Here is a 12264-nt window from a genome sequence, read left to right as displayed (position 1 = left end):
CTGGAGTCCCATTTAACTCAACAGGTCTTACTTTGGAGTGGATACGTATAGGATTGCTCCGTAATAGCATCAGAATGCTGGGCCATTTCTATGGCAGCACCTAGGCTATAGAACTCCTTCATTTTTTTATTTCACAGAGTTTTTAGTGTGGGTGACAGTTCTGGGTGTGGTTTTTTGCCAAATTCTTTTATGTTTTTGTTTTTATTGTATTAAAGTTACTGCTAAACAATCAGGCAAAAAAACAACAACACTTGCCTCGTTAGGTAGAGCGAGGTTCCATCACTCCGCATCACAGCAGAACGGTCCTCCTTTTCCGATAGGTAAACTACTCCTGTTCCTTCTCTAGAAAAATGGAGAAACAGAAAACAATGAAGCAACCATATGCGATACACAGATGAACAGTCATAATCTCACAGCACACTTCTAACCATAGTGTACTCAAAAATAAGTCCTCTTTAATTCAACAAGGCTTACTCCTAGGTGCATGGGTTAGGACTGCAGCTTGTGATCACAATTCTACAATCACACTTATTTCTCAGTAATTCTCCCCTCACTATCCAGAATTAAGGTTGTTTTCAAACAAGGATGATTAGGGCAAGAGGGACTTTTCACAAAAAGGTGATTACTCCCTTTCCTCAGCAACTTTACTGTACCCTCCAGCTCACTCTCACACCTCACTGATCACCTATATGGCAAATGTCTATGCTTCTCTCTATATGAACCAGGCCAGATCCTGTACACCCCACACAAGAGAAGCATGGAGGGTGGTCACATGAGAATGGGCCTTTTCTATGGAATGCTATTCCCAGGGAGATATGCTTGGCGCACTCTGTCAGTTTTTAGGCACCAGGATGAGATTTTTCTGTTTACTCAGGTCTTCAATTAATTAATACTGCCCTCTGTGGTGGTATTGATCTTTAGGACTTTGTTGTCATTAATTCATTGTTAGATGAGCATTTTATGCCTTTTGTATTGTTGGCTTTTTTAAAAAAATCATCTCTGGTTTTAAATTATTTTTAGAAGCTGCATTTTTGATAAGTGACGGATAAATTAAATAAAAATAATAATGAGGCCATCACGTTTACATTACCTTCACCCTCCCCATTCTCACCTGCCTGCGGACTGCCAACCCTAACAACCTAGAGCAAACTTTTCACTTTGTTATGGATATCAGTATCAATTCAATACATGGTCCTTCCCCGCACAAAGCATGGGTAGGGAAACTGAGGCCAGGGGCCAAATGCAGCCTTCTACACCTCTCCATCTGGCCCTCAAAACTCTCCCCAGGCCACATCCCTCTCTGGCCCTGTTTGGCTAACTGCTTGTGCCTGGCTAGAATGTGCACTTGAACCATGATAACACCTTTTGCTTGTCTGGATGGAGGACACAGAGGGGCGTGTGAATGGGTGTAGAAATCAGCCTACTGTACAAAGGTAAAATTTACATTAGTTGTTCTGCCCCCAAAACCCAAAGTTCAGATAAGCAGGACAGGTGAGGATGGCAGATGGTTCAAAAGCTGTAAACAGAAGAACCTGTTCGTACTGAGTTTTCTTAAGGAGTCCTTTCGCGTCCAGCATCTTTAAGACTTCTTGGCTTTTCTCCTGGTAGAATGATTCTCCAGAATATTCATCAAAGCACACTCCCAGGCGCTGAATGGCCCCACCAGGACGAAAGGAAAAAAGTGTTACCATGAGACAAAGGTGACCTTAATTTCTGTACGTGCGTCATTTGGAATCAAGGTGGCGAACTGAACTTTTGAAACCATACTGATTTTGTGTGCTTCTTAGAATTCCCAAGCAATGCCAGATGTGAGGCTGCTAGTGATATATAAATACTGAAAAATTGGACCCGAGTTAGCACCTTGTACATCCGGGCATAGTCGTCAATGCTAATGTCTCTAAAATGTTGCCACAATGACACGGCTTGTTCTTCACGTGCCTCCAATCTTCTAAAGAAATCTTGCGCCAGCTTTTTAATGTTTTCCTCCTCTTCTGATGCTTTATTGGCCTGTACATAAACCTAAAGGAAACGAGTGAAAAATATGGGTCAGTATTAACTCGGAGAACTCTCTCCAACTAGGAAAGGGACATAAGGCAGTGGTGAAGCACAGCTTTGTACCGAGATGGTCCCAAGTTCAATCCCTGGTGATCATGACTTGGTGCCAATGATCTCAGGAAGCAGGGAAATATATCTGGCATGAGACCTTGGAGAATTGCCATGTTAAAGGAATGAATGGTTTGAGTCAGTATAAAGGAAGCTTCAAGATAAAACAGAGTCTGAATTGTCCAACAAGGTTATCTAAAACACTGTCAAATAAACAGTACCACTATTAAAAAGCTATCAGATGCTTGTAGCATTCATTCCACACAGGTGCTCAGTTAAAAGAGGGCATGTTTGTACTAGAGATTTGTTAATAGTCATTCCATCTTTCCAGAAACCCTAGTTATATATGCCTCCAGAGGAATGGTGGTATAAAATTAAATAAATGTAATGTGAAAATAAACAGTATTTTAAGGCTCAATTACTTTTTTATAAATAGAACACTTATATACTGCAATTTTGCTTAAAAATAAGCAGTGTACAAGCAAACGCACAAATGCACAATTTAAAAACCACATTTCATCTTCACTTTGAAGCATGCACTCTGATTAACCTCACTCTTTCAGATTCAAGCTCTTTCAGACTATTTAACTGTGGATTAACGTACCTCAAAAAGATGCTGCAAAGGATTAGATTTTAGCTTTTCTTCAGAGCCAAACTGCTGGAAGCCAGCTCCCAACAAACCTGTGTTATTGTAGCCAACACAGTATTTGTTAACAAGATAACTGCATGAACTGCAAATTAATGACACAGTATTTTTTGACTACTTTTCTGCAATAGAATCTTACCAACCTGTTAGGCAAATATCAAGGGTAGAATAGCCAAGAGCATAGTGGTAGCCAACACCTGTGTTGCACCTCACAATAAATCCCTAGGTCACACTGATGGTGGGAGGCCAGGTCACAGCGCTCCTCCTCACCAGCTACCTCTGTACTATACCAGAGATCCTCAGGCTTAGAGTTCGAATACAGTCGTACCTTGGAAGTCGAACGGAATCTCTTCCAGAAGTTCATTTGACTTCCAAAATGTTTGGAAACCAAAGCGCGGCTTCTGATTGGCTGCAGCCAAGTGGAAGCCCCGCCGGACATTTGGCTTCCAAAAATAGTTTGCAAACCAGAACACTCACTTCTGGGTTTGCGGAGTTCAGGAGTCAAAATGTTCAAGAATTAAGCTGTTTGAAAACTAAGGTACGAATGTATAACCTTCCAGGACTCTCCTTCAGGCTCCTAGAGCTCTCTCCCAAGGCCACATCCCTCACTGCTCCTGCTCTAAAACCTCCTTTCAGGTGTGTTTTGTTTGTTTGTTTTGTGTTTGCTAAGATGGAACATGTCCCTGGACTGCTCCAATGCCTTTTTCCTGCCTGACTAGAGGTTGGAGGTTTCTGAATGTAAAATCCTCTGAATTTTTGCATGGCTGGAATACAGTCTATTGTGTGAAGTGAAGTGCCACGTTCATGGCTCCACTGACTTTTGCCTCCGGCTCCCACCAAGACTGGCATGCGCCTGCCCACTCCCACAAAGGTTTCCCACAAGGGAATGCAACACATGGACTGAAAAGTGTTCCCCACTCCTGCACTATACATATCCTGAATGAGAAAAGGGGGGAGAATTACTTACCAAACTGCATGCCCCAATCTCCAAGGTAATTTACTCTTGTAACATGATGTCCCGTTGCTTCTTTGATATTTGCTATGAAATTTCCTGAAAACAGAACGTGACAATTATTGATCCCAGCGGCACACTTCATCCCCAAACACTCAGTTATACGTAACCCACTCTCTGCTTTTCTCCGTGACAGCCAACAAATATAATGACTCTATAAGGACAGTTTCCTGCTGGATCTCTAAATAGTCTGAATGTGCTTTTCCAGAAACACTATTTCTTCTACACATTTAATTCAATGTTAAAGAGCCTATGCTTTCATTGTGTTCCATTTATCCCAGAAACACAGTAACTTGACGCCTCTAACTGTGTAAATGTCATTACTCCCATGTAACATGTAGGTAAAAAAGGCACAAGGAGGTTAAACTTGGAAGGCAATGAGCATAATAGCTGAAAGAGAATCCCAAGCATGCCATCCTTGTGCAACAACGGTTTCTCATTAAACATGGAATCTCAGTGTGATCCCACTGGACTCTATCCAGAGTTGCAATTCTTCCCTAGCTGCATTCAAAAGGTGGTCATGTATCCGTATCTCAAAGTTGTGACCCACCTGTTACTGCATCCTCTGTAAATTTGTCCCCTCCCTTCTGTGCTGCGTACGGGAACCCAAAGCTGGGAAAAGTTATTCTAACTCAGCTTATTCCCCACATGATGATACAGAAATTCTCTCTGATCTATGTCACAAGTTTTTTTTAGGATAAATGTCTTAACTTGTTTTGTTAAGTGCCTGTCTCAATCCTGACTTGACTGACTTTTCCTATGGCTGACCTTTGATTTCGCTATTGCAGAGAGACTCAAATTCCTTATGAACGCCTACATTACAAAGGGAGAGAACCACATAGTGCAACATCAGGATTATTGATTAATTGATTGCCTATTACCTGTCTCAAGGCAATTCATAAGCAGACCATTAAAAGAGCTAAGAAGTGCTTACAATTATACACACCCACCCACCCCGAAGATAGGTTTAAACAAAATTAACACCCATCATATAAGCCAGAGCAGTGTTGGGAGCCTATTATGGTGCCAAAGGCAAACCATCCATACTGTGACACCACAGGTTGGGGGAGGGGGTGGAAACACCCACGGCAAGCCGGCCGGTCATATGAGCATAGAACACAGAGCATCAGCTATCTTACCTATTATTGTAGAGCGCAAATGACCCACATGAAACTTCTTTGCAATGTTGGGTGAACTGCAAGAAACAACAGTAGTTACCATTTGAAGTTTCTTTCCCCCCTTGTCCGTAAAAGGCATACGTGCAGACACACATGCTCAGTCCTCACAGCACCATCTCCCAAACAAAACGGTTTCAATGTTTACCCCACACAATGAAAAATGAAAGTGAAAATACAACTGGCATGGTAATCCCCAAAAATAACCTATTAAATTAAAAGCAAAGCCACAGAATAGGATCCTGGGAGAAAACCTCATTCCAAAATGCACTGGCAGCTTTTTTGTTACTCGAGAACTAAATGTACTTTAGCAGTTCCCTTTGTACAACAAGACTTCTATGCGCGCGACAGAACTTCCCCTTCCTCTCCTGCCACCTGCAGCTCCCCACACAGCCTCAAAATGTGCTCCAGAGAGTTGGGGGACCCGCAAGAGCATATTTTAGAGACACACAAAGGGAGGAGAGCAAGAATTCTCACTGTGCAAGTAGAAAACTGATAGCATTGCAATGGCTATAACCCATTACCTTCAGAGATTTATATGCTAATCCATAGCTCATTCATATACTCTTCATGTGCGTATTCATTCATATATTTTACTAAATGGGAAAATGTTAGTGTCATAGCTGAGTTGAGAGGAAGGGAGGATGTAGCAGGCATGCTACAGGAGAGTATTTAATATGTTTGAAAACCTGTAAGCATGGAAGCACACAATCCCTTAATAGAATTTAAACTTTCCGCTGTCATCTTTGATGCGGTAAGACCACCAAATTACCAGGCTACATAGATCAAGCTAGATATTTCCCAGGCCACAGTGGGACACAAACCAGAGCAGTCACTTTGGAGAAAGGATCAAGAAGATGACTAAAAAAACTGAGTCAAGCATCATAGTGCATGGAAATGAAAGAAGCAAACAAAACCACTCAGGCCAGTGAATCTATGTTGATTCATAAGCCAAACATATTTGTGTAACCAGACTGCAGACTCCCAAGGTATTTTAGAAATATGCTTCAAAATAACTGAAGCTGTAATCTGCATTGAGTAAACATGTGCATGACTGTGCCTATGAACTCACCTAAACTCAATCAGAATTTTTCTTTTTGGCAATCCTGAGAAAAGTTCACTCTTTATCCCATACTTGGAGCCATCCTCAAACACTTGCTGCAACACTGTCTTGGAAGGCAAAATATGTATACAAAGAAAGGCATTCATCAATAATGAAGAATTTCAGAAACAGGTTGATATCCCTTTCACAAAAAAGCAATCAGTTCCACCTGAAAGTAAACTTCAAGCATGTTAAAACTATAAACCATCAAGCACACATCTCCCACTCACAGGTCTAACCTCAACAGCAGCTAACTTCAGAACTTCAACTCACCGCTTGACACTACTATTGTCAAACTCTCCTTTTCCTGCCATTTGTCTCCCCTCATGTATCCTGTTTTTTTGGCTTGTAAGCCCGAGGTTTGCATCAATTTGGTAGGATTGATGTGAGGTGCTTTGGAAGACAATACTTGTCTGAAAATGGGATCCAGGCCCAATTGCTGCACCGACCCCAGGCTGGGGAAGTGTCGTCCTGTCCCTGGCCAGCAGGGCTGTGCATGTGGCTGAGACCCTGCTGTTCTGTAAAGCTCTGCTGGGCAGTAGCCAAGTTAAGATCACACGCTTACCTTGGAACTCGATGAGCCTTCCTTTCAAGCAGACACATACAGGATTGCACAATAAAAGGAGTGGTTGGTTCTCACTTGAGAAGAGTTTCACTGAGTGTGTGATCCGCTACCCAGAGAACTGCTGATTCTCAGAATTCTACCACACCCCTATCTATACTCACGCTCTGCTTTGAAATCAAGCCTGCTCATTTTAAGAGGCCAGAGCTCCAGCAGCTTTGAATCTCCAAGCATCTGTGACACCACACAATGTTATCAAATATCTGTGGTGGGCTTGGAAGATTGGCAGCAGCCAGAGCTTACTTCGGATTCTGCCTTCCGGTTTAGTATCCTGTGCCCTCCCTTGGTGAACTGGGAAAGGCAGTTTGTTTTGCAGCATATTTCAGTGCTTCGGGCATTAAACACCTCGTTCAAATAAACGCTAACTAAATTTCTGTTTCCCCAGCTTTTAGCTTAGTAAAATGAAAACCAAATGGACTGTTGTGGTTTTAAGTTTGCTGTGTTAGTTGTATGCTTCACTCCCCCCCCCCCCAATTTTTATTGTATTTCAGTTGTTTTTATTTTGTTACCTGCCTTGGAACAAACATTTGTGTAAATAAAGACTGTCAACATACAAGGTATTAAGCCCCATTGAAAATAATAATAAAAATTTACATTTATATCCCAACTTTCCTCAAGGAAAGTTGTATGTTGACGGTTACAGTCTTTATTTACACAAATGTTCTCCTCCTCATTTTATCCTCACAACAACCTTGTGAAGTAGGCTAGGCTGAAAGTACAGTGATTGACTCAGCTTCATGGCTGAGTGGGGATTAGAACTCTGGTCTCCCAGGTCTTAGATCAACACTAACTACTACACCACACTGGCTCTCATAATGGAACTTACTTCTAAGAATACACGTATACGTTTACAATCTAAATGCTCTAGAGTAGTATCCACACTGCAACCATAAGCCTTGATTTAGATTCCCCCCCCCATTTATATCCAATAGCATATTCACTGCTTATATATATTGGGTCTTACCTTTGCTAATAATTCTCGATTTATTGTGAAGTTTACTGTTCCTTCACCTGCGCTGATTTCACTCACCACTGGATCACATTTTAACTAAAATGAAAACACATTGACAACAGTGGATTACACAGTCAATGAGTGGCACAGCTGACGCTGTTTTGTTATCAGTATTATCCCATACGGGTAGATCTTAATTATATTTTGAAGATTTCAGAACTACTTTATGTTGTCTTTCACTGCTGCTGAATGATGAGAAAGGCATGTCCTTTACACAATTAACAATGCAAACACTACCAGCAGATGGTGTTGTTTAGCACCCATTACATGTCACTTGCTAATGAGCCTTACAATTAAAAGTTTAGACTGCCAACCTGACATAGAATTTGTATAAGTTGTTTAAGCTATACATGTCTAAACATATAACTAACACACACACACAGTTAGCAGCTTAGGGCCCCACAGTTAACACACACACACAGTACAAGAATGTTCAGGAGTAGAGCATTAGTAAAGCGACTGCTTTCCAGATTACAGTTTTATATAAAAATTGGTGATCGTAAAACCTTTGTAGAGCGCTGTCCAGAAGAGAGTCACTGATGTTAACATGGAACAGGCAGACATAATCTGAGATGCATGAGTTGTGGGGCTGCAGTGTCCAACACCTGATCATTTGCAACCTACAAAGGTGAAGGCAAGCAACCATTTTCCTGCCCACTCCCCATATGCGCAGTAGAAGCACAAGGAGGAAAAGAGAACATAGGAATCAGCCTTTAGGCCAGAGGCTCCACTGACCAACTACATTCTTTCTGCTGCACCCCAGTGGGGCTCAGGAGCCCTGTTATGTCACCCCTTCCCTGCAGAGCTGGCAGCCTCTCACCCTTTTCAGACACCCTCCCTTGTGGAGTGTTCCCTCAGCCTCCTCTCCTCTCCTTGGGTGTCCTCCAGGCAGCCGCTGCTGCTACTGCCCCTGCCCCAAAGAGAGGTGCCTTCTCACATTGCCCCACAGCCACCTGGGACTAGTCTGTCTAGACTCCATTCCCAATAGCAAGGACCAGATGACTGGACTCCCTCGCCCACTTACTCCAAGGCCACCTCAGTTTCTGGCAACCAGCACCCCCTGACCGCCCCAGAGGCACCATTCGCCTGGGGAGCTTATAGCCAGAGCTGCTGCAACAAACAGCCATGCAAGCCTTTGGGAGGCAGAGAAGTGAGAGGGCATCAAAGGAGGGCGGGGGGAGGAAAGAAGGATGAATGCCAGTGTTGCCTGCAGCACTTCTGACCATCATTCAAGGCACCCCAGGGTGCCACGGCACACTGGTTGAAAACCACTGCTTTAGGCTATATCAGGGACAGACAACCTCTGGCCCTGTTTAACCATTATGTCTACGCTATATAAATAGTCCCAGTCTGAACGTTCCATGCATTCACATACCTATGGTTTATTTTTTTTTGTTTTATGTTCAACCGTGATCTATAGCTGTATATGGACTACAGTGGTACCTTGGGTTAAGTACTTAATTCATTCTGGAGGTCCGTTCTTAACCTGAAACTGTTCTTAACCTGAAGCACCACTTTAGCTAATGGGGCCTCCTGCTGCTGCTGCGCCACCAGAGCACGATTTCTGTTCTTATCCTGAAGCAAAGTTCTTAATCTGAAGCACTATTTCTGGGTTAGCGGAGTCTGTAACCTGAAGCGTATGTAACCTGAGGTACCAATGTACCTGTTTTGATAATACTATACTGTACAGGATTTTGCATAACCTTTTGTGAGGAAATTAATACAAATTGCTTTTTTTTTTTTTAAGAAAACCTTTGGCCCACCAGATGGTTGGACTCCACCTCCCATCAGCCCCAGTTTGTATGGTGAGGAATGATGGATGTTGTTATGTAGCAACATTTGAAGGACCACAAGCTTCCCACCCTGGGGCTATGCTGCCCTGTTTTTAATTGAATAAACACATTACAGTAAGTAGATCTCCACATACCTTCTTTGCCAGCTTCTGGGCTTCATGCTGAATATCTGACTTTGAGTAATTGCTGGAGCTAGCATCCAGCACAGAACTCACAGAGAGTTGGAAATCACACGCCTGCCTAGGGGATGAATAAAAAGAAGCAAGAAATTAAGGGGGGGAAGCTTTTATTTTATTACTGCATTCTGGCATAAAGACCTTTATTTATTTGCACACTTTACAATACAATTACCAAACACAGGGAGTGATCTTCCAAGACAAATGCACGTACAGATGTTAGGCATTGTATGCCACCATCCACATGTTATCCAAGCAAACTTGGAAAACCTTTTACATTACAGATTCAGCTCACATCTACAAGGTATACATTAATCTATAGCGTTAAGATTATTTCTCCATAGTGGCTGCTGCAACTGTGATGAAAGAGAAAATACTGTGCTTAATAAATGATTATGACTGTGCTTAAGAAATGATAAATGATAGTGTTAATAAATGATAAATTGAGACCATACAGAGTCAAACCAGTCTTTGTCATTCGTCTTATCACCCTTCATATCAAAATAGCTAATGTTTATTTGTACTGGATTTCTTTTGAACACTAAAAGAATTATAACAATTCTATTAAGAAAATTCCTAAATTATAAACAATGGCTAATTGAAATATTAGCAGCATCCTGACTTTTAGTCATCATCTTGTCTTACCATGGCAAAGAGATTTGAAGAAATTAAAATAATTAGAATATAAATTAGAAATAACTCTACCCTTTTCTTGACACTGGAACAGCATATATTGACTTAACCAAGTTTTCTGGCGGCGTCTCCAGAATATGTGAAAGCTAGATTGAAAACAAATGATCCATATTAGTTAGGGCACAGTCAAGGCACACGACTTCTGAGACCAACAGTGTCCGGCCACCCCAACTTGTCCATCTTTCACCAGTGTGTGTGGGGAGGGGAGTTAGCGAGCTGCTATCCTTATAGCTAACTGCTCTCTGCAGTGAAGCTTATGCAACCGCTGCATTCTTCCATCCCAGCAACCTTTCCAGGAACTTTGTAGCAAGGAGGAACCAGGAACCAAGGCGAGGAGCTGGGGCAGGGCGAAAGCCGACACCCTGGCTGCAGAATGAAGGGGGAGTGGTACCTGAGCAGCGATGCTCCTCCGAAATCGACACGCCGCCATTGCGCGCCCTCCACCCCCTGCCGCGGACTCGGCTCGTGGGAGGGGGAGGAGCCACTCGGCTCCCGCCGCCAATCGGATTGTACCACTTTCTGTCCGGCAGGGCAGGCGCGAAAGATTCGTACCCGCCCCCTCCCTCCCTCCCTCTCTCTCTCTCTCTCTCTCTCTCTAGCCCGGCTATGGCGGAGTGAGGGAGTCACATGACTGGGAGGGGCACACACTAGACTGGCTCGTACCATTCTCAGAGAGAGGGGGGAAAGGAAGACTACAAATCAGGCCCCGGAAGTGGCGGGAAAGGAGGCTCGAGTCCCGTTCGTGGAGTTTGGCCGCTGCATGTTGTGTGGTCTGGAGCCGCAGCTATGAGCACGTGCTCAGTCTCCAAGGTGAGTCAGGAGCGGGAGGGTGCGCCGCCCCGCCCGCCCTCCGCTTCAAAGAAGCCCCCCCCCACCCGCGCGCGCGCCTGGTTATCGCGTAGCCACGCGGAGGGTTCGATGAGCTCGGTCGACGGCCGCGCGTGGTTCGCCGCCCGTTCCTTGGAGCATGCGCGTAGAGGACCCCTGAAGCCGTATCCTCGCGCTTTGCCAGTCCATATGTCTCGGTTGTAACGCCTCAGAATGGGCTGAACTGCCAGGGTGGTTGTCAGAGACGCTTCTTCCCCTTTCCTGCTCAGTTGTAATGAAGAAAGAGAAGCGCAGGAGATTCTGAGTCTCTCTTGACCACCAAAATGTGGAAGGAGAAAACCGGGAGGGGGGACAGAAATTCCTCTTCCTCTAGAGCCTTATCCAGAAATATGGCTGTTGTAAAAAGCGCGCACATTGCACATGCTCTAATACGCCCAGCAGGTGGAATATTTGAAAGGTGCAGCATTTTCTCATCTGGAGATGCAGTGAAGGGATGGAAATTTCCACCTGTTGACTGTCTGACAGGCCTACATCAAGTATTTATTATAATTATTATAAATTTATATCCTGCTCTTCCCCTGATGATCACTTGGTGGTTTATAATATAGAAGCACAAAAATGCATAACATAGTAGCAAGCAAAAATAATACCCCCCCCAGCTAAAAAAGGCCCTAGATTGTTTAATTAGCCAATTAAAAGCAGCAGATCCTCTACATGGTGGGGGTGAGGAAAGATAGCAAGCCAGTTCTCAGGACAGACTATGCCTGCTCTAGCAAAACCAACCACTTGACAGCCAGGTGCTGGCATGGACTCTTGTCTGAATCGTCCCCACCTTTTTATGTTTTTCATAAATTTACCTTGGTAAGGGTTAGCACTTACCACTTCACTCTGCATATGGATGCAAAGAAGTTTGGCTTGGATAAAGGGAGGAAAGAAAAAGATCAGGATAAATGTGATTTTTCGCATACAAACTGGTGTACACTGCAAGAATTAACCTATCGTTTGAAGCCAGGGTTGTTGTTAACCAGGGTCTGTACCCAAGGTTTGTCCTATGGTTACAGGCTGTGGTTAAGGAGGAGAAACCTTAACCATGAACCTAGGT

The 12264-nt window shown here is 43.5% G+C and overlaps 2 protein-coding genes across 9 annotated transcripts in view; one reads left to right on the top strand and one right to left on the bottom strand.

The window, feature by feature from the left end:
* The window catches only part of RARS2 (arginyl-tRNA synthetase 2, mitochondrial), a 28819-nt gene that overhangs the window by 7875 nt on the left and 8680 nt on the right, over positions 1–12264 (bottom strand). Inside the window, exons 1-11 of one of the 3 annotated variants that reach the window (XM_083433505.1) lie at positions 10998–11134; positions 10347–10420; positions 9600–9705; positions 7625–7708; positions 6009–6106; positions 4901–4956; positions 3717–3800; positions 2708–2784; positions 1861–2019; positions 1543–1649; positions 256–342 (exon numbers count right to left, since the gene is read on the bottom strand). In XM_083433505.1, coding sequence (XP_083289631.1) covers positions 256–342; positions 1543–1649; positions 1861–2019; positions 2708–2784; positions 3717–3800; positions 4901–4956; positions 6009–6106; positions 7625–7708; positions 9600–9705; positions 10347–10420; positions 10998–11000 — 935 coding nt within the window. In that variant the 5' untranslated portion in view covers positions 11001–11134. Of the gene's footprint in view, positions 1–255; positions 343–1542; positions 1650–1860; positions 2020–2707; positions 2785–3716; positions 3801–4900; positions 4957–6008; positions 6107–7624; positions 7709–9599; positions 9706–10346; positions 10421–10725; positions 10905–10997; positions 11135–12264 lie in introns of those variants that run through there. The other 2 variants (XM_083433504.1, XM_083433503.1) reach the window with 2 other exon arrangements.
* The window catches only part of ORC3 (origin recognition complex subunit 3), a 35013-nt gene continuing 33769 nt past the window's right edge, over positions 11021–12264 (top strand). For 2 of the 6 annotated variants that reach the window (XM_083433484.1, XM_083433483.1), the window contains exon 1: positions 11021–11144. In XM_083433484.1, the coding sequence (XP_083289610.1) occupies positions 11121–11144 (24 nt within the window). In that variant the 5' untranslated portion in view covers positions 11021–11120. Of the gene's footprint in view, positions 11145–11347; positions 11699–12264 lie in introns of those variants that run through there. The other 4 variants (XM_083433486.1, XM_083433485.1, XM_083433481.1 and 1 more) reach the window with 3 other exon arrangements.

The sequence above is a fragment of the Podarcis tiliguerta genome, assembly GCF_965153285.1.
Source record: "Podarcis tiliguerta genome assembly, chromosome: 3".
Classification (NCBI taxonomy): domain Eukaryota; kingdom Metazoa; phylum Chordata; class Lepidosauria; order Squamata; family Lacertidae; genus Podarcis; species Podarcis tiliguerta.
The sequence above is the reverse complement of the archived record's forward strand: the minus strand, read 5'-3'. Positions and strand labels throughout refer to the sequence as shown.